Below are 26,031 nucleotides of genomic sequence, written 5' to 3' on the forward strand. Positions count from 1 at the left end.
AGTATGTCTGTCTGTCATAGCAGCTGACTTACTGAGCACCCCTTCCACAATCATTCACATCGTAGCAACAGGCACCGCAGCAACTCAGCAAAACACCTCGGATGACACCTTTCAAACTCACTGCCACAAGAAGCTAGGTCAAGAGCAACAAGAGCCCTTCATTACCACCTGGAAGTTGCCACCAAGGTACACACCATCCTAAACTTGGAGATATATCGCCATTCCTTTACTGTTACTGGGTCAAAATTCTGGAACACCCTAACAACATTGTGGGTATACCCACACCTTAAAAGGGTCACAGTGGTTACAGAAGGCAGATCACCATCTCCCTCTCAAGGGCAACAAGGGATAGGTAATTAAATGGTGCCTCAGTCTGCCCACACTGCTTAATGGATCTCCCACAACAGAAGGATGGGCGGAGTGAGAAAAGGATTGTTCTAGAAGCTGATGGGTCAAATGGCCTCCTGCATTGCAGTAATTGTTGCTGTATGATCATGAACTTAGTTTAAGGGTGGTTATCGGCCAAGTTGTGATATATTTCAATAACCTTGAAGCTTGTTATGTTTACACATATCCTTCCTGTAATCAACACTGTGATTAACAGATTAATTAGTCCTTCCTTTAACTTACATTTTATCAAGTGCAATTGACAGTTGAAGTTACTCAGAAAATACATACTCAAAACCTTGAATCAGTGTGATCCAGCTGTGGCACAGTGCTGGCATCACACCCACACCGTAACTGCACTGAAACCGGAAGCTGCAGACACAACTGAGCACATCATGGAAAACAGCTTCCCCTCCATAAGCTCCGCCTGCACTTTTTGCTGCTGTGGTAAAGCAGCTAACATAATCAAACCCCCACCCACCCTGGGTATTCTCTCTACTCCCCCTCCCACTGGGCAGAAGGAACAAAAGCCTGAGAGCACCCCCTACCAGGCTCAAGCACGACTGTTATAAATCTATTGAAAAGTCCCATAGTGGCTCGGCCTCACAATCTACCTCAGTACGGCTGGGCACCTTCCTGTCTGCCTGGAGCGCACTCTCTCTGGAATTGTAACTTTTACTTTGAACTAGCTCAATGTGCCGTTGTAACGAAAGGTGCAGATGGACTGTATGCAAGACAGGTTTTTCACTAATCTTGGGGCATGTAATAAACCAATGTAGATAAATACGATTAAAGCAAGTGCCTTTCTTGTACAAATAATATTCCAGCACAGAACTAAACCATCTAGTTTGACTAGTTAATACTGATATGGAAAGCAAACTGTTGGTAGAATACAGAACAAGCAGCATCTGCGGATAGTCACAAAATATAAAGACATAGGAGTGGGTGGGGTGTTCGTAATTGGTGGAACTGGGTGAACTGCAGGTGTTTTTTCTCCACAAGATCGTCTTTTAATCTTTCATCGACCACACCATACTTCACTTGATTCTTTACTGCTCTGAAGCATCGATGTTATATTACCCAGTTATTCCCTGAACTATCGGGTTTTGAATCCATCCATTCCCCAAGTGAAATGATCAACTGCAGATGCTAAAAATCGGAGATAAAATACAGATGCAGCTCAGGCAGCATCCACAGAGAAGCAGGAGCGAAGGAAGCACTGTGAGTTTGGGCTGGAGCTTACAGGGTATGGCACTACCTTGGGAACTAGTTCCCGGATCAGGATAAACAATGTAGTAAGTACTCTCTGCCATTATATGAATTAGCTTCTTGGTAAGTTCAACACTGAGCCAGTAACCTTCCATGCTTAGTTCAAGGAAGTGATGATGAGGCCAACACCCTGTATTCTGTCTGGGTAGCCTCCAACCTGATGGCATGAACATCGATTTCTCAAACTTCTATTAATTCCCCCCCCCCCCCAACTTCGCCTTTTCTTCCTCACTTTATCTCCTTCCCTACCCATCACCTCCCTCTGCTGCTCCTCCCCCCTTTTCTTTCTTCCATGGCCACCTGTCCTCTCCTACACTCCCCTTCTCTTTCACCAACTTCCCAGCTCTTTCCTTCATCCCTCCCCCTCTTGGTTTCACCTTCCATCTCACGTTTCTCCTTTCCCTCCCTTCCCCCCACCTTTTAAATCTACTCATCTTTTCTCTCCAGTCCTGCTAAAGGGTTTCGTCTCGGAACGTCGGCTGTACTTTTCTCGGTAGATACTGTCCGAGTTCCTGTAGCATTGTGTGTGATGCCTGATACAACTGCCAGTAAGGACACTTCCCAAATACAGTCAGTGATTCTACACCACCACACACTCTTACATACTCACACCCCCTGGGTGTCAAATGTCGCACAAAATCCCCCCCCCCACTAAATCTCTAAACCATTACCCTATTCTATATCCTCTAAGTTTGAAAGAATCAGTAGCACCACACAATAGAATATTTCACAATGAAATGTTTAGGCATGGGTGCTGCCTTACCCCTGTAATGTTGAATAACTCCCTTCACATAATTGGCCCACTTAGGTAACCCTGGGACCAAAGGGTTTCCCTCCGAGGGCACGGGGAATTCCAGTTGCTTTGGGTCATCTGCTTCCTTTGCCAAAGTACATAGCGAAATTATTCCATCTGTGCTTTGGCACCCAACCACCACAGTGACCATTGGGAGAGCCTGAGGGACAAACGGGTCATCACAGACTGTCTTCAAAACCGAGCACAGGTGGGCTTGTCTTCCTTTCCCCTGCTCCATTCAGCAACCCCTCTGCCAGTCCAGAGCTCTGTTCTGCTCTCCTTCCATTCCACTGCCCTCTTCCTCCTCTCCTATCTCCCATGCGCCTACCCCTTTCATTGTCACTTCCATGATGTATGCATTTTCTTCCTCTTTCCCTCCATCAATCTCCTCCTCAAACCCTCTATCCCCACACCTACACCACTTGAAATTGTACCCCTCATCTTCCTCAACATTTCCCCACCACTGATGCCCTCCTTTAAAATCCACTCACTTGATTCCCTCCCCCACACAAACCTTCTTGTATTGTATCCCCTAAGTCATTGCCCACTCCATCAACCCTCTCCCGACCCAGAAAAACACCATCTTCCCCACCCTTCTCATCCTCATCCCTCCTCCTCCTGCCATATTTTCCTACACCCTATCCGTACACATCCCTACCCTCCCACCTGCCCAGCACTGTGAACATCCCCACCTCACCTCCACTCCCCACACCCTCATCCCTCCCCTCTCTCGCTTCTAGCCCCTTCCTCTCCCCTCTCCACCATACCCCACCCTCACCTACCGTCCCATCACTTCCCTTGTCCCATCCCTGCACCTTACACCCTCTCCATACTCACCCCCTCTTCTCCACCTCGTCCCTTCCCACAGCCCCTCACTGCTTCCCTCCCCCCCACACTCCAAAACCCTTGCAGCCTACCACCTATTCCACCCTCCATTTCCCCGACAGTCCACCCCTCCCCATCACTTCATACAACTCCTCCCCAGGTTTGGCCTTCCCTCACCCTCCTTCATCAAACTCTCACCTGCTTACCTACAACTCCACCCTCTATCCTATCACCCCTTCACCCCACCACTCTGCCCCATCTCCCCTCCTCACACCTCCCCCATCTCCAAACTCTCCTCTTTCACATCATTCCCATATCCCCATTCCACTACCCCTCCCCATGCGCTCATTCCCCACCCACATTTTCACCATCTCCCCACCAACCTTGCCTTACCCCCTCAATCACCCCCTCCTTCAACCCCTACCCCTTTGTCCCTCCTGTTCCCCTCCCACTCACTCCACTCCCCTCAACTCTCCCCCTCAACCTTGCCCCTTCAGCCTCAACCCAAACCGCTTCCCCACCCCTCCCCCTCCAATCTGCCAACTCCCTGCCCCACTCCTCGCTCCGTGCCAAATCCTGCTCCCCCTACCTGCCAACCCCCTCCACCCCACTCCCCTCTCCTCCAATCTGCCAACTCCCTCCCCCACTCCTCGCTCCATGGCAAATCCTGCTCCCTCACCTGCCAACCCCCTCCACCCCGCTCCCCTCCCCCTCCAATCTGCCAACTCCCTGCCCCACTCCTCGCTCCGTGCCAAATCCTGCTCCCACTACCTGCCAACCCCCTCCACCCCGCTCCCCTCCCCCACCTGCCAACCCCCTCCACCCCACTCCCCCACCTGCTAACCCCCTCCACCCTACTCCCCTCCCCCTCCCCACCAACCCCCTCCACCCTACTCCCCTCCCCGCCAACGCCTCCACCCTACTCCCCTCCCCCTCCTGCCAACCCCCTCCACCCCTCTCCCCTCCCCCTCCCCGCCAAATGCCTCCACCCTACTCCCCTCCCCCACATGCCAACCCCCTCCACCCCCCTCCCCTCCCCGCCAACCCCCTCCACCCCCCTCCCCTCCCCCTCCCCGCCAACCCCCTCCACCCCCCTCCCCTCCCCCTCCCCGCCAACCCCCTCCACCCCCCTCCCCTCCCCCTCCCCGCCAACTCCCTCCACTCCCCTCCCCTCCCCCACCTGCCAACCCCCTCCACCCTACTCCCCTCCCCCACCTGCCAACCCCCTCCACTCCCCTCCCCTCCCCTCCCCCTCCCCGCCAACCCCCTCCACCCTACTCCCCTCCCCGCCAACGCCTCCACCCTACTCCCCTCCCCCACCTGCCAACCCCCTCCACTCCACTCCCCTCCCCTCCCCCTCCAACCTGCCAACCCCCTCCAGTTGCCTGTGACCACTCCGTTCTCCATTTCCTTGACCCAGACCCACCATGGGTAACACGAACCCCTGGTTGTAATCGGTGTGCTCTCCAATTAGATTTACTCTTCCCGGAGCTGCCACGGCGATGCTGGGCTCGCACCCGGGATAACGGCGGCGGAAAGCCTGCACCGCTTCCTCCAGCACCGCTCGGGACACACGCTCCTCACGATCCGCCATTGCGCGGCTAACGACCTGTCAATCAGAACCGGGCCGCCCCGCCCACTTCCGGCAATGCCCTCTTCCCATTGGCCAAGAGCGGGAAGATGCAAAATGCTGCCCAATGGCATTTCGGCAAATTAGTGATAACTTTCGTGATACACTTCAATCTTTTGAACAAATAATGTTTTCTTTGCTTTTACAGAGGGAGACACTTCTGAGTGTGGAATCTCCTTTGCTGGGACAAAGTCATTCACTGAACTGAAGACACAGAACACTGACTTCCAAAATTAATTTTGTCAGGGCTGACTGAACACACTAATGTCCAAACTGTTGTTAGATCAAACCCACATATGACATGTTTAATGGTCTACGTGACAAAATCAGTCTGGTCTACAAGGTTCACTGAACTCACTCACAATAGTACACGAGTGAATCTGCAGATGCTGGAAATAAATAAAAACACAAAATGCTGGCAGAACTCAGCAGGCCAGACAGCGTCTACGGGAGGAGCATCTCCTCCCATAGATGCTGTCTGGCCTGCAGAGTTCTTGCCAGCAGTTTGTGTTTTCACTCACAATAGTGCAAGTAGCTTAGCCTGGTTTGATGTAGGGCAATTAACATAACCCCATCAGCATCTCAGACGATCGATCCTGAGCCCAACATAATGATGCAATCGCAAAGAAGGTATGCCAGTGGCCACATATCATTAGGAATCTGAGGAGATAAGGTATCTCACCAAGTCACCAAATCTACAGATTGTGAAAATATATCAGTACCTCTGAAGACTTTATGAATTAATAACTTTAGTAAAATGTAATGTGACAAAATGGAATCTCTGTGACCCCAGAGTGCTTTGCTGGTTTGTTTTTATGTTTGGACAGGAAGCTCGCAAGGGGCTGTGTGTTTTATGGCAGGGAGTGTTTTGATAGTGTGGAAAAACATATTACAGTTGGCCCTCCTTATCCGCAAGGGATTGGTTCCAGGACCCATCGCGGATACCAAAAAACGTGGATGCTCAAGTCCCTTATATAAAATGGCGTAGTATTTGCATGTAACCTATACACATCCTCCGGTATACTTTAAATCATCTCTAGATTACTTATTATACCTAATACAATGTAAATGCTATGTAAATAATTATTATACTGTAATACTTAGGGAATATTGACAAGAAAAAAACTGTACATGTTTCTCTCGCTCACAACACAAGCAGTGAACGAATGAGATGTGAGGTGAACAATAATCAAACAACAAGTAAAACTTGTAATACCTGTACAGTAGTTGTTACACTGTCTTGTTTAGGGAATAAAGACGCTTTGGAGGAGGCTCAATAATACTAAAGTCAGGAACTGTGGAGGTTGAGGGCTGAGGATCTTCAACTGTTGAACGTTGAGACTTCAGAATTGCAGATGCTTTAGTTAGAAACATTGTTATAGGAAGCTGTCTCTTCCTTTTCTTTGCATCACCAAAAAAATCTTGCAGTGGTTCCACGAATTTCAGCTTCTTTCTGCTTTATTGTGTGAATGCTGGATTCGTTCTTACCGACCTTACAGCCCACTTCAGAAAGCGACATGCCACTTTTCAAAAGATCTAATATTTCTACTTTCTTGGCGAGAGATAGCACTTTACGCTCCCTCTTAGCCTTTGAGGAATTGCTTTCACCAGCAAATTGCTTTTTAGGAGCCATTTTTTCACAGGAACAAAGTAGCAAATGAACAAGATGCAAGGCGAACAATGCTCCAACAACAAGTGCTGGAAGAGAACTTTCTCCATTCGTGGTTGGTTGAATTTGCGCATGCAGAACTCACGGATAAGGAGGGCTGACTGTACAGCTGTTGGGGGGGGGAGGGGGAAGTAGCCTCAAAGACAAATAGGCTCACTAAAGACAAATGTGACTCATTCAAGAAAGATATACATAAGAAAGGAGTGCAATTAAGGGATGGAATGACCTCAAGGACGTGAAGCTGATGAATTTCTAGATTCTGTAAATGCATAGAAATGATCTGTTTTGAGCTGTAAGATTGAAGCTACCTACTGATGACAAAGTATAGAGGTAAACTTCCCTTGCAAATAATAAACGTGCATATAATTTGATCCACTCTGAGCTTGTTGTAATCTGTTACTGTGTACTTAGAAGACCTAGCTAAATAATAAATGACAGACAGTCCTTCCAGGTGAGGCGACACTTCACCTGTGAGTCGGCTGGTGTGGTATACTGTGTCCAGTGCTCCCGGTGTGGCCTTTTATATATTGGTGAGACCCGACGCAGACTGGGAGACCATTTCGCTGAACACCTACGCTCGGTCCGCCAGAAAAAGCAGGATCTCCCAGTGGCCACGTATTTTAATTCCACATCCCATTCCCATTCTGATATGTCTATCCATGGCCTCCTCTACTGTCAAAGTGAAGCCACACTCAGGTTGGAGGAACAACACCTTATATACCGGCTGGGTAGCCTCCAACCTGATGGCATGAACATTGATTTCTCTAACTTCCCCTCCCTTTCTTACCCCATCCCTTATTTATCTATTTAACTATCTATCTATTTATTTATTTCTCTCGCTCTCCCCCCTTTTTTTCCTTTCCTCTCTCTCTTTTTTCTCTCTCTGTCCCTCTCACAATCACTCCTTGCCTGCTCTCCATCTCCCTCTGGTGCTGCCCTCCCCCTTTCTTTCTCCCTAGGCCTCCCATCTCATGTTCCTTTCCCTTCTCCAGCTCTGTATCCCTTTTGTCAATCACCTTTCCAGCTCTTAGCTTCATCTCTCCCCCTCCGGTCTTTTCCTATCATTTTGGATCTCCCCCTCCCCCTCCCACTTTCAAATCACTTACTATCTTTCCTTTCAGTTAGTCCTGACGAAGTGTCTCGGCCCGAACCGTCGACAGTGCTTCTCCCTATCGATGCTGCCTGGCCTGCTGCGTTGTGTGTGTGTGTGCTGCATGACAGAATTTGAAGGTTCCACAGAGGCTCGTGTGTTTACCTGCAACAGCAACACAGGAATTTCTGAGGACGGGGCTGCCGAGGGGAAACTCCTGGAAAAAACAATCACCTTACAGTCAGTTTCTTTTCAATCATTTGGCAGTCGGACTTCAGGTTCTGTCCTGATTTTGCCTCATACACTGCGATCAATGAGTGGATCAGCTTCTCGCATCGTGATTCCAAAGCATTTGTCATGACAACATAAATTCTGAGTAATAAAAGAGGTGAACAAGTGAATTGATGTCTCAGTATCAAGGACACCTTCCCGGCTCAACCTAGGGTCTGGGACGCGTGAAATTATACTGAGGTAATATGAGAAAGGAAATTAATCAATCTTCCCATTACGAAAAGGTGTCGGGTAAACTGGGTGCCAAAGCTAAATACGGAAACATTTTTAAACCTTTCAGGAAGCTGTAGTGAACACTGGTAAGGTGAGACAATATTTACTTACATACTGACCATTACGCAGTTGGTGATTAGGATGGTCCCACATCTCTGTCTGTCCTAGGTCACACAGATGAGAGAATTTGCTCAGGATCAGGACATCTGGCTATAATCCAAGGGAGCTGCTCCAGGCACTTAGTCATCAGAGAGTAACATTCTGATGCTGAGGAAAAGGGATGGATTATAATGTGTTTGCATCTGAACGTATACTCCACAACAACATTCTAGGGAAACAAATGCAGTATTGTGGATGTTACTAGAGGGGACCCGACCCAGTAGGCACTCTAGCCAAATGTTACCAGATGAAAGGAGAACAATCCGATGGCATTTACACCCCATTTATGGATGGTGTTCCAAGGAGTGCTGTATATGGATTAATGTTAGATCAGAGACTGGAGTTACAGAGGAGACAAAATACGTTGGAATTTTGCTTAATGTGGGATGCCATGCTTTAAACTGAATTATGATGAACAACTGTCAATATTTCTTTGTTTTAAAATCTTAAAGAAGCTTATTTCCTCAATTTTGTCATATTGTAACTGAATATTTTAATAATAGTTTAACACTTAGAGATTTACTAAAATGGTTTAAAGTGTCAATGGTTTGCATGTTTTAATTGTGTGGTGTGGCCACTTGTGAGTTCACTTGAGAGAGAGAGTGAGTGAGTGAGAGTGTGTTCAGAACAAGAAGGCAGCGGGAGAGCACATAAGGATTTCCAGCGGGAAGACATTTTGAGTTCTCGGGGAAAGAGAGAGGCCAGACTGCGCAGGCGCGTGATGTCAGCCAGGTGAGCGCGAACAGCTTAAAAAGAAGGCAGCCATATCCAGCGGGCAGCAGAGTGAGAGGCAGCAGAGTTAAAGGGCTTTGTCTCAACTGGTTTCGGCGGTAATGGGATGAGGCAAGGCAGTTGTTGATCGCAAAAAGGAGGTAGTATGTGTGTGAGGTTGGTTTTCTGTGGTCGGTGTCAGATGTGGGAAGTCCTGGAGTCTCCCGGCATCACGGACGGCCACATCTGCACCCGGTGCACCGAGATGCAGCTCCTAAGGGACTGTGTTAGGGAATTGGAGATGCAGCTCGATGACCTTCGTCTGGTCAGGGAGAGTGAGGAGGTGATAGAGAGGAGTTATAGGCAGGTGGTCACTCTGGGGCCACAAGAGACAGAGAAAAGGAGAGGGAAGGGGAAGAGTCAGGTACTAGAGAGTACCCCTGTGGCTGTACCCCTTGACAATAAGTACTCCTGTTTGAGTACTGTTGGGGGGGACAACTACCTGGGGAAGTGACAGTGGCCGTGTCTCTGGCACAGAGTCTGGCCCTGTGGTTCAGAAGGGTAGGGAAAGGAAGAGGAAGGCAGTAGTGATAGGGGACTCTATAGTCGGGGCTCAGACAGGCGATTCTGTGGACACAGGAAAGAAACTGGGATGGTAGTTTGCCTCCCAGGTGCCAGGTTCCGGGATGTTTCTGATCGCGTCCAAGATATCCTGCAGTGGGAGGGAGAACAGCCAGAGGTCGTGGTACATATTGGTACCAATGACACAGGCAGGAAAAGGGAAGAGGTCCTGAAAGAAGACTACAGGGAGTTAGGAAGGAAGTTGAAAAGCAGGACCTCAAAGGTAGTAATCTCAGGATTACTGCCTGTGCCACGTGACAGTGAGAATAGGAATAGAATGAGGTGAGGATAAATGTGTGGCTGAGGAATTGGAGCAGGGGTAACAAAAGAAATTGATGAGGGTAGGGCAGTGGATGTGGTCTACATGGACTTTAGCAAAGCATTTGACAAGGTCCCTCACGAGAGACTCATCCAGAAAGTCATGCGGCATGGGATAAGTGGAACCTTGGCTGTTTGGATAAAAAATTGGCTTAAAGGAAGAAAGCAGAGGGTAGTTGTGGAAGGAAAGTATTCTGCCTGGAGGTCGGTGACTAGTGGAGTGTTGCAGGGATCTGTCCTGGGACCCCTGCTATTTGTGATTTTTATAAATGACCTGGATGTAGAGGTGGAAGGAGTAAGTTTGCAGATGACACAAAGATTGGAGGAGTTGTGGATGGAGCTGTAGGTTGTCGAAGGTTACAAGAGGATATAGACAGGCTGCAGAGTTGGGCAGAAAAATGGCAGATGGAATTCAATCCGGACAAGTGTGAGGTGGTGCATTTTGGAAGGACAAACCAGAAGACTGAGTACAGGATTAATGGTCAGTTACTTAAGAGTGTGGATGAACAAAGGGACCTTGGGGTTCAAATCCATACATCCCTCAAGGTCGCTGCACAGGTTGATAGGGTAGTTAAGAAGGCCTATGGGTTGCCAGGCTTCATTAACGGGGGATTGAGTTCAAGAGTAGAGAGGTCATGTTGCTACTCTAAAAATCTCTGGTGAGACTGCACTTAGAGTATTGTGTTCAATTCTGGTCACCACATTATAGGAAGGATGTGGAAGCTATGGAGAGGATGCAGAGGAGATTTACCAGAATGTTGCCTGGTTTGGAGAACAAGTCATATGAAGCAAGGTTAGCAGAGCTGGGACTTTTCTCATTGGAGCGTAGAAGAATGAGAGGGAGCTTGATAGAGGTCTGCAAGATTATGAGAGGCATAGATAGGGTGGATAGTCAGTACCTGTTTCCCAGGGCACCAATAGCAAACACCAGAGGGCATATGTACAAAATTAAGGGAGGGAAGTTTAGGGGAGACATTAGGGGTAAGTTTTTTACACCTTGTGAGTTGTGAGTGCCTGGAATGACTTGCCAGGGATGGTGGTGGAGGGTAAAACATTAGAGGTATTTAAGAGCCTCTTGGACAGGCACATGGATGAAAGAAAAATGGAAGGTTTTGGGGTAGTGTGGGTTTAGTACTTTTTTTTAAGGAATTTATGGGTCGGCACAATACGGAGAGCTGAAGGGCCTGTACTGTGCTGTAGTGTTCTATGGTGTGTGTGTGTGTGTGTGTGTGTGTGTGTGTGTGTGTGTGTGTGTGTGTGTGTGTGTGTGTGTGTGTGTGTGTGTGTGTGTGTGTGTGTGTGAGTGAGAGAGAGAGAGACAGAGAAAGAGAGAGTTAGATGTTCTGTGTTTGCTCAATTGATATTGGGAGGATGTTTAATTTAATCCTATTTTACTCAGAAATGAGTTTGCTTTTGTCTTTTAAAATGTGTGAATGTGTCTGGCCCACGCATGCAGCAGACCACCCCCCCCCCCTTGGTTCTTTGTAAAATATGTGAAAGCTTTTCATGGTGAAAATTAACTGTTTAAGTTTTGCAGTTACTTGCAAGGGTTCTGAAGGAAGTAAAGTACAAGGATTTTTTTTATTCTGTGCTATCTGTATGTTTTGGTTTGTGTTTCTTTATTCGTTTTCCATGTAATTGATATTAGGGAGACCTGGATTCACACTGGCCATGTCCTTTCTCTGACAGATGTCACTGTCACTAACACCATCTTATGAATATGCAACCAGGACTGATGTCTCAAGCTGCTGGGTTTATACGACTGTCCTGCTCATGTAGAAATGGGTGTGCCCCTTTCACCCATGCCCTTCAATGAACTGTTACTTCAATTGGTCCAAGTCCTCAGCCCTCGCTGTGTTTGCTTTCTGGTACGATGATGGGGCTCAGAAACGTTGACCCCTTTCCTCCTCTTTATCGGGACAGACAGAATGTCACTGGGGGGGGCAGGGGTTAGAGATGGGGATAAAAATTTGCAAACAACTGTTTCAGAGGATGATATATACCCCATATGACAATACTAACCCCAGAGAAAAAGAATTTAGTGTTGTCCCCAGGGAAGTGAACACTTGCCTATGGTACAGGTAAAGCAGCACCGGAACTGATTAATATGGCAGCAGTTTTGGAAAAGTTAGCAAGTGAAGCTGCATATGCTCTTGATCAAACTCACAAACAATATCTAAGTCGTTGGCAGAATTGGTGGCGGCCTGTGCCGTGGCATTGTGAAACCAAATGGCTTTAGATCTTGTCTTATCTGAGAAAGGAGGCACACATCTGAGAAGCCACCAAAAAGATTAAGAAAATGAGTGATCAGCTTCACAATTGTAACACCCCAAGTAGTGGATGGTGGCTGTTTGGGATTCCAGGAATATGATGGGTGATTATTACAGTATAACCATTGGTGTCATAATAAAAACTGTTATTCACTTGTGATTTTTGTGTAATGTGGTAGGACTAAGAAGGAGAGGAGATTTACAGTCTGTACCGTTGATCCAGACCAGGAAAAGTGGATTTTGCTTCATTAAAGCTCTGACAGTATCATTATATGAATATCTGAAATTACTTTGATTTCCTTAATAATGTGTTTTAAAGATCATGGTGTTGTCATGAAATGACAAAAAGGAGGAAATGTACAAATATTCCTGTAACCCTTAAGTCTATATGAATTTATAATGTTTGTAAAATGTAATGTGACAAAATGCAATCTTTGTGATCCTAGAGTGCTTTGCTGGTTCATTTTTGAGTTTGGATGGGAAGCTTGCAAGGGAGTATGTGTCTTATGGCAGGGAGTACAAAAAAGCTGGATGAACTCAGCAGGTTGGGTCTCGACCCGAAACGTTGACTGCTTCTTTCAACGGATGCTGCCCAACCTGCTGATTTCATCCAGCTTGTTTGTACGTGTACTTTGTGTTTACTTATGGCAGGGAATGTCTTGACCAGAGAAAAACAGGACGCAACTGTTGGGATGGGGTGGGGGAGAAGCCTCAAAGACAAATGGGCTCATTAAAGACTCAGCTCAGAAGGGAAGGAGGGAAAAGAGGAGAGCAGTAGTGATAGGGGATTTGATAGTTAGGGGGACAGATAAGAGGTTCTGTGGGAGAGATTGAGAATCTCAGATGGCCTGTTGCCAGGGTCTGCGGTATCTCGGATCGAGTTCTCGGTATTCTCAGGAGGGAGGGTGAGCAGCCAGATGTCGTGGTCCATGTAGGGACCAATGACGTGGGTAGGAAGAAGGAGGAGGTCCTGCAAAGAGAGTTTAGGGAGTTAGGTGCAAAGTTGAAGGACAGGACCTCCAGGGTTACAATCTCAGGATTGCTACCAGTGCCACGTGCTAATGAGGCTAGAAATAGGAAGATAATGCAGCTAAATACATGGCTAAGGAGTTGGTGCAGGAGGGAGGGCTTCATGTTTTTGGACAATTGGGCTTGGTTCCAGGGAAGGTGGGACCTGTTCTGATGGGACGGTTTGCACCTGAATTGGAAGGGGACTAACATCCTTGCAGGAAGGTTAGCTAGTGTTGCTCCAGGGGTTTAAACAAGATTTGTGGGGGAAGGGGAACCAGAGTGTTAGAGCAGATAGTGAGGTGGAGGAGGATAAAGGTCATGCGAGGACTGCTTGTGAGGACAGAAATCAAAGTTTTGTATGTGATAGAAATGTTCTCAGGTGCCAAACTGAAGAGACTGGGGAAGAGGCGTCTGGCTCTCAAACAGAGAAAGTTAGGAGACAGCGTATAAGGGAAGATAGGCAAGTGATAGAGAAAGACACGTTCAGAGCGAAGGTTTCAGATGTGTCTATTTTAACGCAAGGAGTGTTGTGAACAAAGTGGATGAGCTTAGAGCATGGATCAGTACTTGGAGATATGAATGGCTCAGGGACAGGAAAGGTTATTTCAAGTGCTGGGTTTTAGATGTTTCAGAAAGGACGGGGAGGCAAAAGAGGTGGAGGCATGGCACTGTTGATCAGAGATAGTGTCAAGGCTGCAGAAAAGGTGGACATCATGGAGGGATTGTCTACGGAGTCTCTGTGGGTGGACATTAGGAACAGGAAGGGGTCAATAACTTTACAGGGTGTCTTTTTATAGGCTGCCTAATAGTAACAGGGATATCGAGGAGCAGGTAGGGAAACCCATCCTGGAAAGGTGTAACAGTAACAGAGTTGTCTTGATGGGAGATTTTAATTTCCCAAATATCGATTGACATCTCTCCAGAGCAAGGGATTTGGGTGGGGTGGAGTTTGTTAGGTGAGTTCGGGAAGGTTACAACACAATACGTAGATAAGCCTACAAGAGGAGAGGCTGTACTTGATCTGGTATTGGGAAATGAACCTGGTCAGGTGTCAGATCTCTCAGTGGGAGAGCATTTTGGAGATAGTGATCATAATTCTATCTCCTTTACAATAGTGTTGGAGAGAGATAGGAACAGACAAGTTAGAAAAGCATTTAATTGGAGTAAGGGGAATTATGAGGCTGTCAGGCAGGAAATTGGAAGCTTAAATTGGAAATAGATGTTCTCAAGGAAAAGTACGGAAGAAATATGGCAAATGTTCAGGAAATATTTGTGTGAAGTTCTGCATAGGTACATTCCAATGAGACAGGGAAGTTATGGTAGGGTACAGGAACTGTGGTGTACAAAGGCTGTAAAAAATCTGGTCAAGAAGAAAAGAAAAGCTTACAAAAGGTTCAGAGAGCTAGGTAATGTTAGAGATCTAGAAGACTATAAGGCTAATAGGAAGGAGCTTAAGAAGGAAATTAGGAGAGCCAGAAGGGGCCATGAGAAGGCCTTGGTGGACAGGATTAAGGAAAACCCAAAGGCATTTTATAAGTATGTGAAGAGCAAGAGGATAAGATGTGAAAGAATAGGACCTATCAAGTGTGACAGTGGGTAAGTGTGTATGGAATCGGAGGAAATAGCAGAGGTACTTAATGAATACTTCGGTATTCACTCTGGAAAAGGTACTTGGTGAAAATAGTGATGACTTGCAGCAGTCTGAAAAGCTTGAGCCTGTAGATATTAAGAAAGAGAATAAGTTGCCGGGCCCAGAAGGGATGTACCCCAGGCTATTGTGGGAGGCGAGGGAGGAGATTGCTGAGCCTCTGGTCATGATCTTTGCATCATCAATAGGGGTGGGAGAGGTTCTAGAGGATTGGAGGGTCGCAGATGTTGTTCCTTTATTCAAGAAAGGGCGTAGAGATAGACCAGGAAATTATTCACCCCCTTCAAGTCAGTGTTTAGTAGATGCACCTTTGGCAGCAATTACAGCCTTAGGTTGGTGTGGATAGGTCTCTATCAGCTTTGCACACCTGGACACTGCTATTTTTCTCCATTCTTCTTTATAAATCTGCTCAAGTTCTGTCAGATTGTGTGGGGGTTGTGAATGAACAGTTCTTTTCAAGTCCAACCACATATTCTCAATTAGATTGAGGTCAGGTCTCAGCCCTGGCTTGTCATTTTCAAGCCACTTCTGTGTGGCTTTGGTTCTATGCTTGGGGTCATTGTCTTTCTGGAAAACTAATCACCTCCCAAGTTGCAGTTCTCTTGCAGACTGCATCAGGTTTTCCTCCAGGATTTCTCTGTATTTTGCTGCATTCATTTTACCCTCTACACAACCCTTCCAGAGCCTGCTGCAGTGGAGCACCCTCACAGCATGATGCAACCACCACCATGCTTCATGGCAGGGATGGTGTTTTTGATGATGCATGGTGTCTGCCCTTACACCAAACATAGTGTTTAGTCTGATGGCTAAAAAGTTCAATTTTAGTTTCATCAGAGCATAGAAACCCCTTCCAGCTGACTCCCACATGCCTCTGGCAAACTCTAGCTGAGATTTCATGTGAGTTTTTTCCAACAGTGGTTTTCTCTTTGCCACTCTCCCATAAATCTGTGACTGGTGATGCACCCGGGCAACAGTTATTGTATGTGCATTATCTCCCATCTCAACCACGGAAGCTTGAAACTCCTCCAGAGTTGGCTTGGGTCTCCCTCACTAGTCCCCTTCTTGCATGGTCACTCAGTTTTTGAGGAGGGCCTGTTCTGTGCAGTTTACAGCTGTGCTGTACACTTTCTATTTCTTGATGATTAACATAACTGTACTCCGAGGGATATTCAGTGACTTGGAAATTTTCTTGTATCCATCTCCCTACTTGTGCTTTTCAATAACCTTTTCGTGGAGTGTTCTTTTGTCTTCATGGTGTAGTTTCTGCCTGGATACTGACTCACCAGCAGTTGGACCTTCCAGGCACAGGGGTGTTTTTGCTACAATCAATTGAAACACCTTGACTGCACATGGTGATCTCCATTTAACTAATTTGACTTCTAAAAACCAATTGGCTACACCAGTGATGATTTGTTGTGTCATCTTAAATGAGGTGAATACTTACGCAAACAATTATTTTGTTTTATATTTGTAATTAATTTAGATCACTTTGTGGAGATCTGTTTCACTTTGACATGAAATAGTCTTTTCCTGCTCATCAGTGTCAAAAAAAGCCAAATTAAATCCACTGTGATTCAATGTTGTGAAACAATAAAACATGAAAACTTCTAAGGGGGTGGTGGATACTTTTTATACGCACTGCATAGATCCTCTAATGTCTACCATTTATGTTGTTACTGTTCCTGTTTCCATTTCAGTCTCATTCAAACAATTTACAATTTAATTTCTTCCTCCCCATTCATCGTGCCACAAAGATTCCTTTTATTAAACTAATTTTAGAGGCACACCACTTTTAAGTGTATGTTGGACTTTAACATCATTCTATTCTCTTACATTTATAACCTTTTTCCACTTTCACCAAAAGGTTCATCAATTTGAAAGGCTGACACTATTTTCCTGCATCTAATCTGGAGTATATCAAGCAAGCAGGTGGTTTCCAGCTTCTTTCTCCATCCTATATTCTTTGAGAACAGCCTAATGCCACAGCAAATTATTATCTCCACCTTCTTTCATGGGCCTCAGCTATGCTTTTCTTTCATTGGCTTTCCTTTACATGTGCCAAGCCTTCCTTGACAATACTCCCCAACTCTTTCCACACTACATTGATGCTGCTTCATGCTGAGCTCGTCAATTTAATCAACTTTGCCTCAAACGTCCACCCTGCCTTTCCTAACGAAGGGTCTCGGCCCGAAACGTCGACAGCGCTTCTCCTTATAGATGCTGCCTGGCCTGCTGTGTTCCACCAGCATTTTGTGTGTGTTGTTGGAATTTCCAACATCTGCAGATTTCCTCATGTTTGCTCTTTAAATTCACTTGGTCCTTTTCTGATACCTCTCTTCCCTTTCTCCATCACTGGGGAGAAACTGCCTACTGATGTATTTTATCAACACTCTGGTTCACACAGCTATCCTGACTTTACCTCTTGCCACCCTGCCTCCTGTAAAAATGTCATTCCCTTTTTCAGTTCCTTTGTCTCCGCCCCATCTGTTCTCAGAATGAGATTTTCCTTCCCAGATCATCAGAGATATCTTCCTCAAAGACAGGGTTTCCCTTCCTCCACCATTGATGCCCTTACATACAACTCCTCCACTTCCTGGGCTCACCCCAGCTTCCCGCCACCTTACTAGGGACAGAGTTCCTATTGTCCTCACCCACCACCCCATGAGCCTCCACATTCAGTACATCGTTCTCCACAACTTCCACCATCTTCAGCGGGATCCTACCTTCCTCATACCATCTGCCTTTCACATAGAGGGATCAATCCCTCTGATTCCCTTCTTCATTAATTTCCTCCTGGGAAGTGGCAGAAGTACCACATGTGCCCACTCACCTCCATCGGGGGTCCCAAAACTGACTTCAAGATGAAGCAACACTTCACATGTGAATCGGTTGGAATCGTTTACTGTATTTGCTGCTCCCAGTGCAGCCTCGTCTACATTGGTGAGACCAACATAGACTGGGTACCTCCACTCCATCTGCAAAAGGCGGAATTTCCTGGTGGCCAACCATTTCAATTTTATTCTCATTCCCACTCTGATATGCTTTCCCTTCTGCCATGATGAGGCCACTCTCAGCCTGGAGAAGTGAGACCTCATATTCTGTCGAGGAAGCCTCTACCCTGACGGCAGGAACATTGATTTTTACAACTTCTGGTAAAATTTCCCACTCTTCCTCTCTCTTCTTCATTTCTCCACTCTGGCCTTTATCTCTCCTCACTTGCCTATCATCTCACTCCCAACCTGCTGTGCCCTCTTCCCTTTCTCCCATGGTTCACTCTCCTCTCCTCCTTCTCCAGCCCTTTGCCTTTTCCACTGATCATCTCACAGCTTCTTACTTCGTCACCCTCCCCCCAGACACCTGGCTTGACCTATCAGCTTCCGACTTGTACTCCTCCCTCCCCCCCAGACACCTGGCTTGACCTATCAGCTTCCGGCTTGTACTCCTCCCTCCCCCGACACCTGGTTTGACCTATCAGCTTCCGGCTTGTACTCCTTCCCTCCCCCCCCCCCAGACACCTGGCTTGACCTATCAGCTTCCGACTTGTACTCCTCCCTCCCCCAGACACCTGGCTTGACCTATCAGCTTCCAGCTTGTACTCCTTCCCTCCCCCACATTCTTCCTTTACAAACTTGCTGAAACATCCACTGTTCGTTCAGTTCCACAGAGGCTGCCTGATGGACTGAGTTCCTCCAACATTTTGTGTGGGTGCTTCTTCTCCGTCAGACTGCTCTTTGTTGGAACTGCAGATTTATCACTGTTTGACCCACTTGGGAGCAGTGACCACACTCTGAAAGCAGATCCTGAGAGTTAATAAACACGAGAAAGTTCGCAGATGCTGGAAATCAAAAGCAACACACAGAATATTGGAGCGACTCAGCAGGCCCGGCAGCATCTATGGAGATGAATGCAGAGTTGACGTTATGGGCCCAGGCCTGAGGAGAAAGGGTGGCGGGGGGGGGGGGGGGGGAGACACTGGAATAAGAAGGGCTGATGTTCCATGGGAAGCCCCACTTTTTCCCCTTCTTCTCCTCCTTGAGTTTTTACAGCAGTTGGCATCCACATTGTTGCATCTTCAGGCTTTACTGTCCCTCAATGTCCATTCACTTGACTGCCTAAAGTTGCCTGTCCAGTCCAGTCACCCTTAAAAACCTAAACAACCATTTCCTCCCCTGATCACTCTCCCCACATTCCAATAAACCTTTAACACTGTTCTCTACCAGTCCTGTTTTGCGTAACTGTTGTAGCATTTGTTGTCTTTCCTGTGCAAATTTCCTGCATGAAATAAGGATTTGCTCTACTGCTTCAGTCTCCTGACATAGATCGCAAAAACCTGTCGGATGTTTATTTATGATGGCCAGAGCACCATTAAGGTTGCTGTGCCCAATTCTCAGTCTACTTGCTCCTTCCACTTTACTCCCCTACTCCCCCATATCTACTCTGTTCTGAATTGAATGTAAATGTCTTCCTTTTATTGCTCTATCCCAATGCTGCTGTCACTGTTGATTTATCCTTCTCCACACTATGCTCTTCCCCTCTGATTTTGATAGTTTAATATGGACCTCTACAGATCCTTTTTTGACTGCTGCTTTTGCCAGCTTATCTGCTGTCTCATTCCCCATAATACCCGAATGTGCTGGAACCCACATGAATGCGATATTTTTGCCTTGTCTAGCCCGTCTTGAATTTGCAAACAGGATTTCATAAGGTAGATCCTGGCATCCTCTAGCTGTACCCGCTTTAATGCTTGCAAGGGCCGATACAGAATCGCTACATATCACAATATTATTACAATCAACCTGCTCACTCCATTCTAGTGCTAACAATATGGTAAACACTTCAACTGCATAAACACTCAAGCAATCCAGCGTTCTCTTGCTAATTTCCACTTGGTAACTTGGCACAACAATTGCAGACCCTGTTGCACCCATTTCTGGATCCTTTGATCCATTGGTAAAAATCTGTATGTCTTTATATTTACATTCCCTATATCTATAATATTCACTGAGTATATCAGTTGTTTTATTACTGCATTTAATCTTAAGCAATTCCAAATCTACAGAGGGATTTTCTAATACCCAGAAAGGTCTGACAGGTTACAGCACACTTGGACAAAACTCTTTATCATGTACACCCATATCTTCTGCTATTTGCTCTCCTGTCCAGCCAAAACTTTCTTTTTGTGTCCGTTCCTTCTCCCAGCACGTCTCCAACACCCTTTTTGTAAGATGGCTATTACTATGAGCCCTTAAATTAATCCAGTAATTGCCCTCCAGCTGTTTATGTTGTAGCCCCAATGGCATTTCATTTGCTTCAACTTGGAGTGCACACAGTGGGGAAGTTCTAACTGCTCCCAAGCACTCCCTTAGAGCCCGAGCTTGCACGATATCCAGTTCTGCTAACACAGAATTTGCTGCTGACCCGTATACAATACTTCCATAATCTAATCTTGATCTTATTAATGCTACATAAATATAGTTCGGTGATGCAAAATCAGCACCCCATCCCAAACCAGCAAGACACCTCATGACATTTATCACATTTTTACATTTAGCAACTACATATACAACATGTTCTCTCCATGTTAATCTCAAGTCAAAGTGCACTCCCAAAAACTTTCAACTCTCTCCAGGTTACTTCCATACAGAGTCAGATTAAGTCCCCTAACCTTATTCCTCGTAAAGAACATGCTTTTTGTCTTCTCTACTGAAAATTTAACACCCCACTTTGTCCCCCACTCTTCAACTTGATTAATTCCATCTTGTATTTTCATAACTGTATGTTCAATATTTCTCCCTCTTTTCCACAAAGCCCCGTCATCTGCAAACAATGACCTCCCCACATCCGTTGGTATATTTATGAATATATCATTTATCAAAACGGAGAATAAAGTTGGACTCACTACCCTCCCCTGAGGCCTCCCGTTTTCTACAACAGACAGGCTTGATAGCTCTGATCCTATCTTCACCTGAATAGTTCTCCCATTTAAAAAGTCCTTAACCCAACTGAAGATTGCCCCCCACCCATTCCTATTAAATGCAGCTTGATTAGGAACCCCTCCTTCCATAACATATCATAAGCTTTCTCAACATCAAAACAAACTGCAACCACTATCTATTCACCTGTGCTTTTCTTATTTCATCCTCTAGACACACCGCTGGATCCTTTCCTGAACCCTCCATTCCTCTACTCTCATTTATCCCCACCTTTTCCCACTTTAACCCCGCTTGAGGCACCGCCCCTCTCAGTGACGTCACCGGTCCCACCCAATCACCCTCCTTCCTGACACGTCACCCGGCCTCGCCCCGCCCTGTCACCAAGGAAACGCTCCTCCTCCGAGCGCTGGTCCGGCAGACGCGGCTGTGGGGTCGGCATTGAGGACGGGGCGATAGCGCTGTGGCCCGCCGGAGATGTCCCGGAAGGAGCCGCTGCTGGGCGCCCTGAAGGGTGAGTATGGGCCGGGGCCGGGGCCGGATCGAGCAGAGCAAAACTTCCTCCACTTGCATGTCAGAAATATGTCCGCATATCATCTCTGTGGAGGAAGCATATGATTATAGTTTGAGCTAAATATCTATCCACTATTAATTTACTGATGTTTTCAGGTCTAGAATTAATAAATTGATCGCAGAAGTTACAGTGATTTTTGAATGTTATGAAGTTTGATCTTTGGGATGTTAGCATACTTGCGAATTGGAGATTTCCATACAGTTTTTGTTGTCTTTTGGACACTGGTTGAACGCGCAGGTTGGTGTGGATTTACATTGACTCTATTAAGGTTATTCTATTACGGATTTATTGAGTATGCCTAGAAGAAAACGAATCTCCGGGTTGTATATTGGTGACATACATCTATTTCGATAATAAATTTATTTTGAACTTTAAATTCGTGTTTGCAATCACTACCTGAAGAAAATATTTATCTGAGACAGTAGGTTATAAATTAATGAGTCATGTTTGTTACATTTCTATAGGGCAGCCTTTGTGTCAGCAGCTCTACAGTATGTGGTATATATGTTTCCTTGTATGATCCTCTGTATTTTGCTTTGCATTTCTTTACAGTCTGTGACCTGAGCATTTTCTCTGTTTGTTGGCTCCCTAATTGAGAATCAAAATCTAATTTATTGTCACAGACTTGTATGACATGAAATTTGTGTTTTGTGGCATAGTACAGTGCAAAGACATATATTGGAAAAATAAAGCCACTGTTCTAATCTTTTTACTTTTCTGTATCTCTACCACCCCACAAGCTCTCCATTTCCTTTTTCCTGATCTCTCTGCACTTCCCTCCAGCCTAGTTCCAAGAAACAAATAGGACTTGTATTAACAAGCCTATCCCTGTGATGGAGAATGAATCACAGAACATTTATGTCAGAAAAGGCCATTTGCGCTGCTCAAAAATGAGGTAACCAATCTAATGCCAGCTTCCACATCCAGGTACGGTGTTAACGGTGGAATAAAACTTTGTGAAATGTTGGATAAGAGCCTGAACGGCTCCGGGTGACACTTTAACTCTTTCTGAGCTGTAAAGGTGTCTGTACAAGTTAAATACTGTAGGGTTGTTAATGGGGAGGGGTGGGTTAGTGGGTGGAGGTGTAGATCAGCCTCGTTGCTTAGGAAAGCCAGCAGGTTTTGAGTCTGGTGGTCCTGGCCTGAATGTTATGTAGCCTCCTCCCTGACAGGAATGGGACAGACTGTGAGCAAGGTGAGTGGGGTTCTTCACGATGTTACCGGCTGTTTTCCAGCACCCTTCTGTATATACGTCCTTGATGCGTTGGGCAGTTTTGTTGTGGAGCCTTCCTATCTGCCGTGGTGCGGTGTCCGTACAGCAAGTGTGGATGCTCCCTGCTGGCATCTGTAGAAGGATGTGCAGAGTTCAGCTCTAGCCTCCTCAGAAAGTAGAAGCTTTGGTGGTGAGCTTTTCGGAGTAGCTTTCTTGTGTAGACGTGTTCTGAGACCATGCAAAATGTGCACTCCCAGGAGTTTAAAACTGCTCACAGTTTCCACCGTTCCGCTGAGGCAAAGAGTGGCCAGTTCTCCTTGTCTGAGGAAGAGGTTATCTGCCTGGCATCAAACCTCGAGCTACTCACTTCCTCTGTGGAACACCTCACTGTCAATGAACCTGACAGTGTGATCAGTCCGGAGTGGAATGATGTGTGAGCACACAGCCCTGGGGCACCTGTGTTGAGGATGATGGGGAGAAGGAGTGGTCCTGCATCCTTACTATGTGAGCTAAGAAGTCAACACCCGGTTGCACAGTGCTGCATTTCGACCGAGGAGTAGGAGCTTGTTCACCAACGTCTGTGGGATGATAGTGTGGAAAGCAGAAACAGCATACGCATGTTATTTGCTATGGCATCTGTCAGAGCAGTTCTGTCCGTGAGCATATTGGTAAGTGGCAGGAATGGAGTGTTTCATTAGCAGCTATTCAAAGCACTTCATGTTGATTGATAGTCGTTTAGTTCTTCAGATGTAGAGCTCTATGCTACCAGGTTGATGGTGGCCTATTTAAAGCATGTGCAGACAGTAGCCTTGTGGAGTGAAATGTTGAAAAGGTCTGTGAAGACTTGGGTGTGCTGGTATGCATACTTCAGGTACTTGGCCTACATTGTTGTCTGGTCCAGCCATATGGGGGTTGACTCTTTGTAGAGCTGTCCTGGTGTTTCTGCTATGACAGACAGTGGCTGCTCCCCTGGGAGGGGGTTAGCTTTCATGGCCGGCATTGTGTTGTGACACGTGCATCACTGATAGAGTCGATTGTGTAGTCAGTAACTCTGAGGCCCAGCTGCAAATGCCAGGCATCACTATCGACAGGTGCTCCTAAACTTTTTGTGTGTAGCTGGTCTTTGAGCTTTCTCCTGCGGGCTCTGGCATCTGTTTGTCTTCAGACTTGAAAACAATGTCCTGGGCTTTTAGCTCCTCTGTGTACCGCAGGGCAATGAGACCAGGAACACCAAGATTCAGAATGAGGTTTATTATCACCAGCATGAGTCAAGAAAATTGGTAACTTAGCAGCAGCAGTTCAATGCAATACACAATATAGAAGAGAAAACAAAATAATAATAATAAATAAATCAATAACATTGTACCTATATTGAATAATTTAAAATGGTGCAAAAAACAGAAATAATATATATTAAAAAAGTGAGATTCAATGTCCATTTAGGAATCAGATGGCAGAGGGGAAGAAGCTGTTCCTGAATCGCTGAGTCTGTGCCTTCAGGCTTCTGTACCTCCTACCTGGTGGTAACATTGAGAAAAGGGCATGTTCTGAGTGCTGGAGGTCCTTAATAATGGATGCTGCTTTTCTGAGACACCGCTCCTTGAAGATGTCCTGGGTACTTTGTAGGCTAGTACCCAAGATGGAGCTGACTGAATTTACAACCCTCTGCAGCTTCTTTCAGTCCTGTGCATTAGCCCCGCTCCCCCATACCAGACAGTGATGCAGCCTGTCAGAATGCTCTCCACAGTACATCTATAGAAATTATTGAGTGTATTTGTTGACATAGCAAATCTCTTCAAATTCCTAATGAAGTATAGCCACTGTCTTGCCTTCTTTATAACTGCATTGATGTGTTGGGACCAGGTTAGATCCTCAGAGATCTTGACATCCAGGAACTTGAAACTGCTCACTCTCTCCAGTTCTGATCCCTCGATGAGAATTGGTTTGTGTTCCTTCGTTTCACCCTTCCCAAAGTCCACAATCAGCTCTTTCGTCTTACTGATGTTGAGTGCCCCGTTGTTGCTGTGACACCACTCCACTAATTGGCATATCTCACTCCTGTATGCCCTCTCATCACTACCTGAGATTCTACCAACAATGGTTGTATCATCAGCAAATTTATAGAAGGTATTTGAGCTATGCCTAGTCACACAGTCATGTGTATATGCAGAGTAGAGCAGTGGGCTAAGCACACAGTCCTGAGGTGTACCAATGTTGATAGTCAGTGAGGAGGAGATATTATCACCAATCCGCACAGATTGTGGTCTTCCGGTTAGGAAATTAAGGATCCAATTGCAGAGGGAGGTACAGAGGCCCAGGTTCTGCAACTTCTCAATCAGGCAAATTGCAATGGGTTCAGGTCCTTGCTGAGGCAGGAGTTCAGTCTAGTCATGACCAACCTCTTAAAGCATTTCATCACTGTAGATGTGAGTGTTACTGGGCGATAGTTATTGAGGCAGCTTGCAATGTCTTGCAAACCCTGCCAGAGTTGTCATACACCTGATGTCGTCTCCAACCTCATTCGAAACTGTCTCTTCAGCCTTGAAATAGCCCATCGCAAGTCATACCTGGTTTTCTGGTACAGTCCTGGGTCACCAGACATGAATGCTTCAGATCTAGCCTTCAGAGATGACGTACCTCCTGATTCATCCATGGCTTTTGTTTGGGAATGTACAGTAAGTCTTTGTAGGCACACGCTCATCATCCACACAGGTTTTAATGAAGTCAGTAACACTGCAACATACTCATCCAGGTTCGAAGATGAATCCCTGAATACAGTCCAGTCCAGTGATTCAAAGCAGTCCTGTAGATGCTCCTGTGCTTCCCTTGTCCATACCTCTTGGTCCTCACTGCTGGTGCTGCAGACCAGACTCCGCCAGTACTCAGGGAGTAGAAGTGATCAGACTTCCTGAAGTGGGGGCATGGAATAACACGGTAGACATTCTTGATGGTTGTGTTGTTTCCTCTGGTATTGCAAGTGATCTTTTCAGACTGGTCTGGTTAAAATCCCCCAAAACAATGGTGAAGGCATTAGGGTGCGCTGCTTCATGCACGTTGATCCCATTGCTCAGATCATCTAAAGCCTGCTTGACATTGGCCTGAGGTGGAATGTAAACTGCTACCAAAATGACCTCAGAGAACTTCTGTGATAGGTAAAAAAGGATGGCCCTTTACGGCTAGATACTCCTCCATCTCTGCTTTTGAGAGACTCTATAGATCTATCCTGACTATATCTGTAGTAAACCCGTCGATCTGAATTGCTGCATCCGGTACGGAAGGGGTTAACCAGGATTCCATGAAACAAAGGACACACGCAGTCCTAATGTCCCTCTGATTCAGCACCCTGGCTCTGAGGTCATCGATTTTATTCACCAGAGACTGCATGTTTGCCAGCAAGGTAGTTGGTATT

General features: G+C 46.2%; 2 protein-coding genes across 3 annotated transcripts in view; one reads left to right on the top strand and one right to left on the bottom strand.

Moving 5' to 3' along the window:
• The window catches only part of galk1 (galactokinase 1), a 46,841-nt gene extending 41,951 nt beyond the window's left edge, over positions 1-4,890 (bottom strand). Inside the window, exons 1-2 of the mRNA XM_059948941.1 lie at positions 4,701-4,890; positions 2,420-2,609 (exon numbers count right to left, since the gene is read on the bottom strand). Coding sequence (XP_059804924.1) covers positions 2,420-2,609; positions 4,701-4,868 — 358 coding nt within the window. The 5' untranslated portion in view covers positions 4,869-4,890. The remainder of the gene's footprint in view (positions 1-2,419; positions 2,610-4,700) is intronic.
• A 16,332-nt stretch (positions 4,891-21,222) lies between these two features.
• Positions 21,223-26,031, top strand: part of si:ch211-250n8.1 (uncharacterized) — a 160,642-nt gene continuing 155,833 nt past the window's right edge. For both annotated transcript variants that reach the window (XR_009507706.1, XM_059948942.1), the window contains exon 1: positions 21,223-21,349. Coding sequence is in view for 1 of the 2 variants with exons in the window: in XM_059948942.1 (XP_059804925.1) it covers positions 21,313-21,349 (37 nt within the window). In the remaining variant the exon portion in view is untranslated. The remainder of the gene's footprint in view (positions 21,350-26,031) is intronic.

The sequence above is a fragment of the Hypanus sabinus genome, chromosome 23 (assembly GCF_030144855.1).
Source record: "Hypanus sabinus isolate sHypSab1 chromosome 23, sHypSab1.hap1, whole genome shotgun sequence".
Lineage (NCBI taxonomy): Eukaryota > Metazoa > Chordata > Chondrichthyes > Myliobatiformes > Dasyatidae > Hypanus > Hypanus sabinus.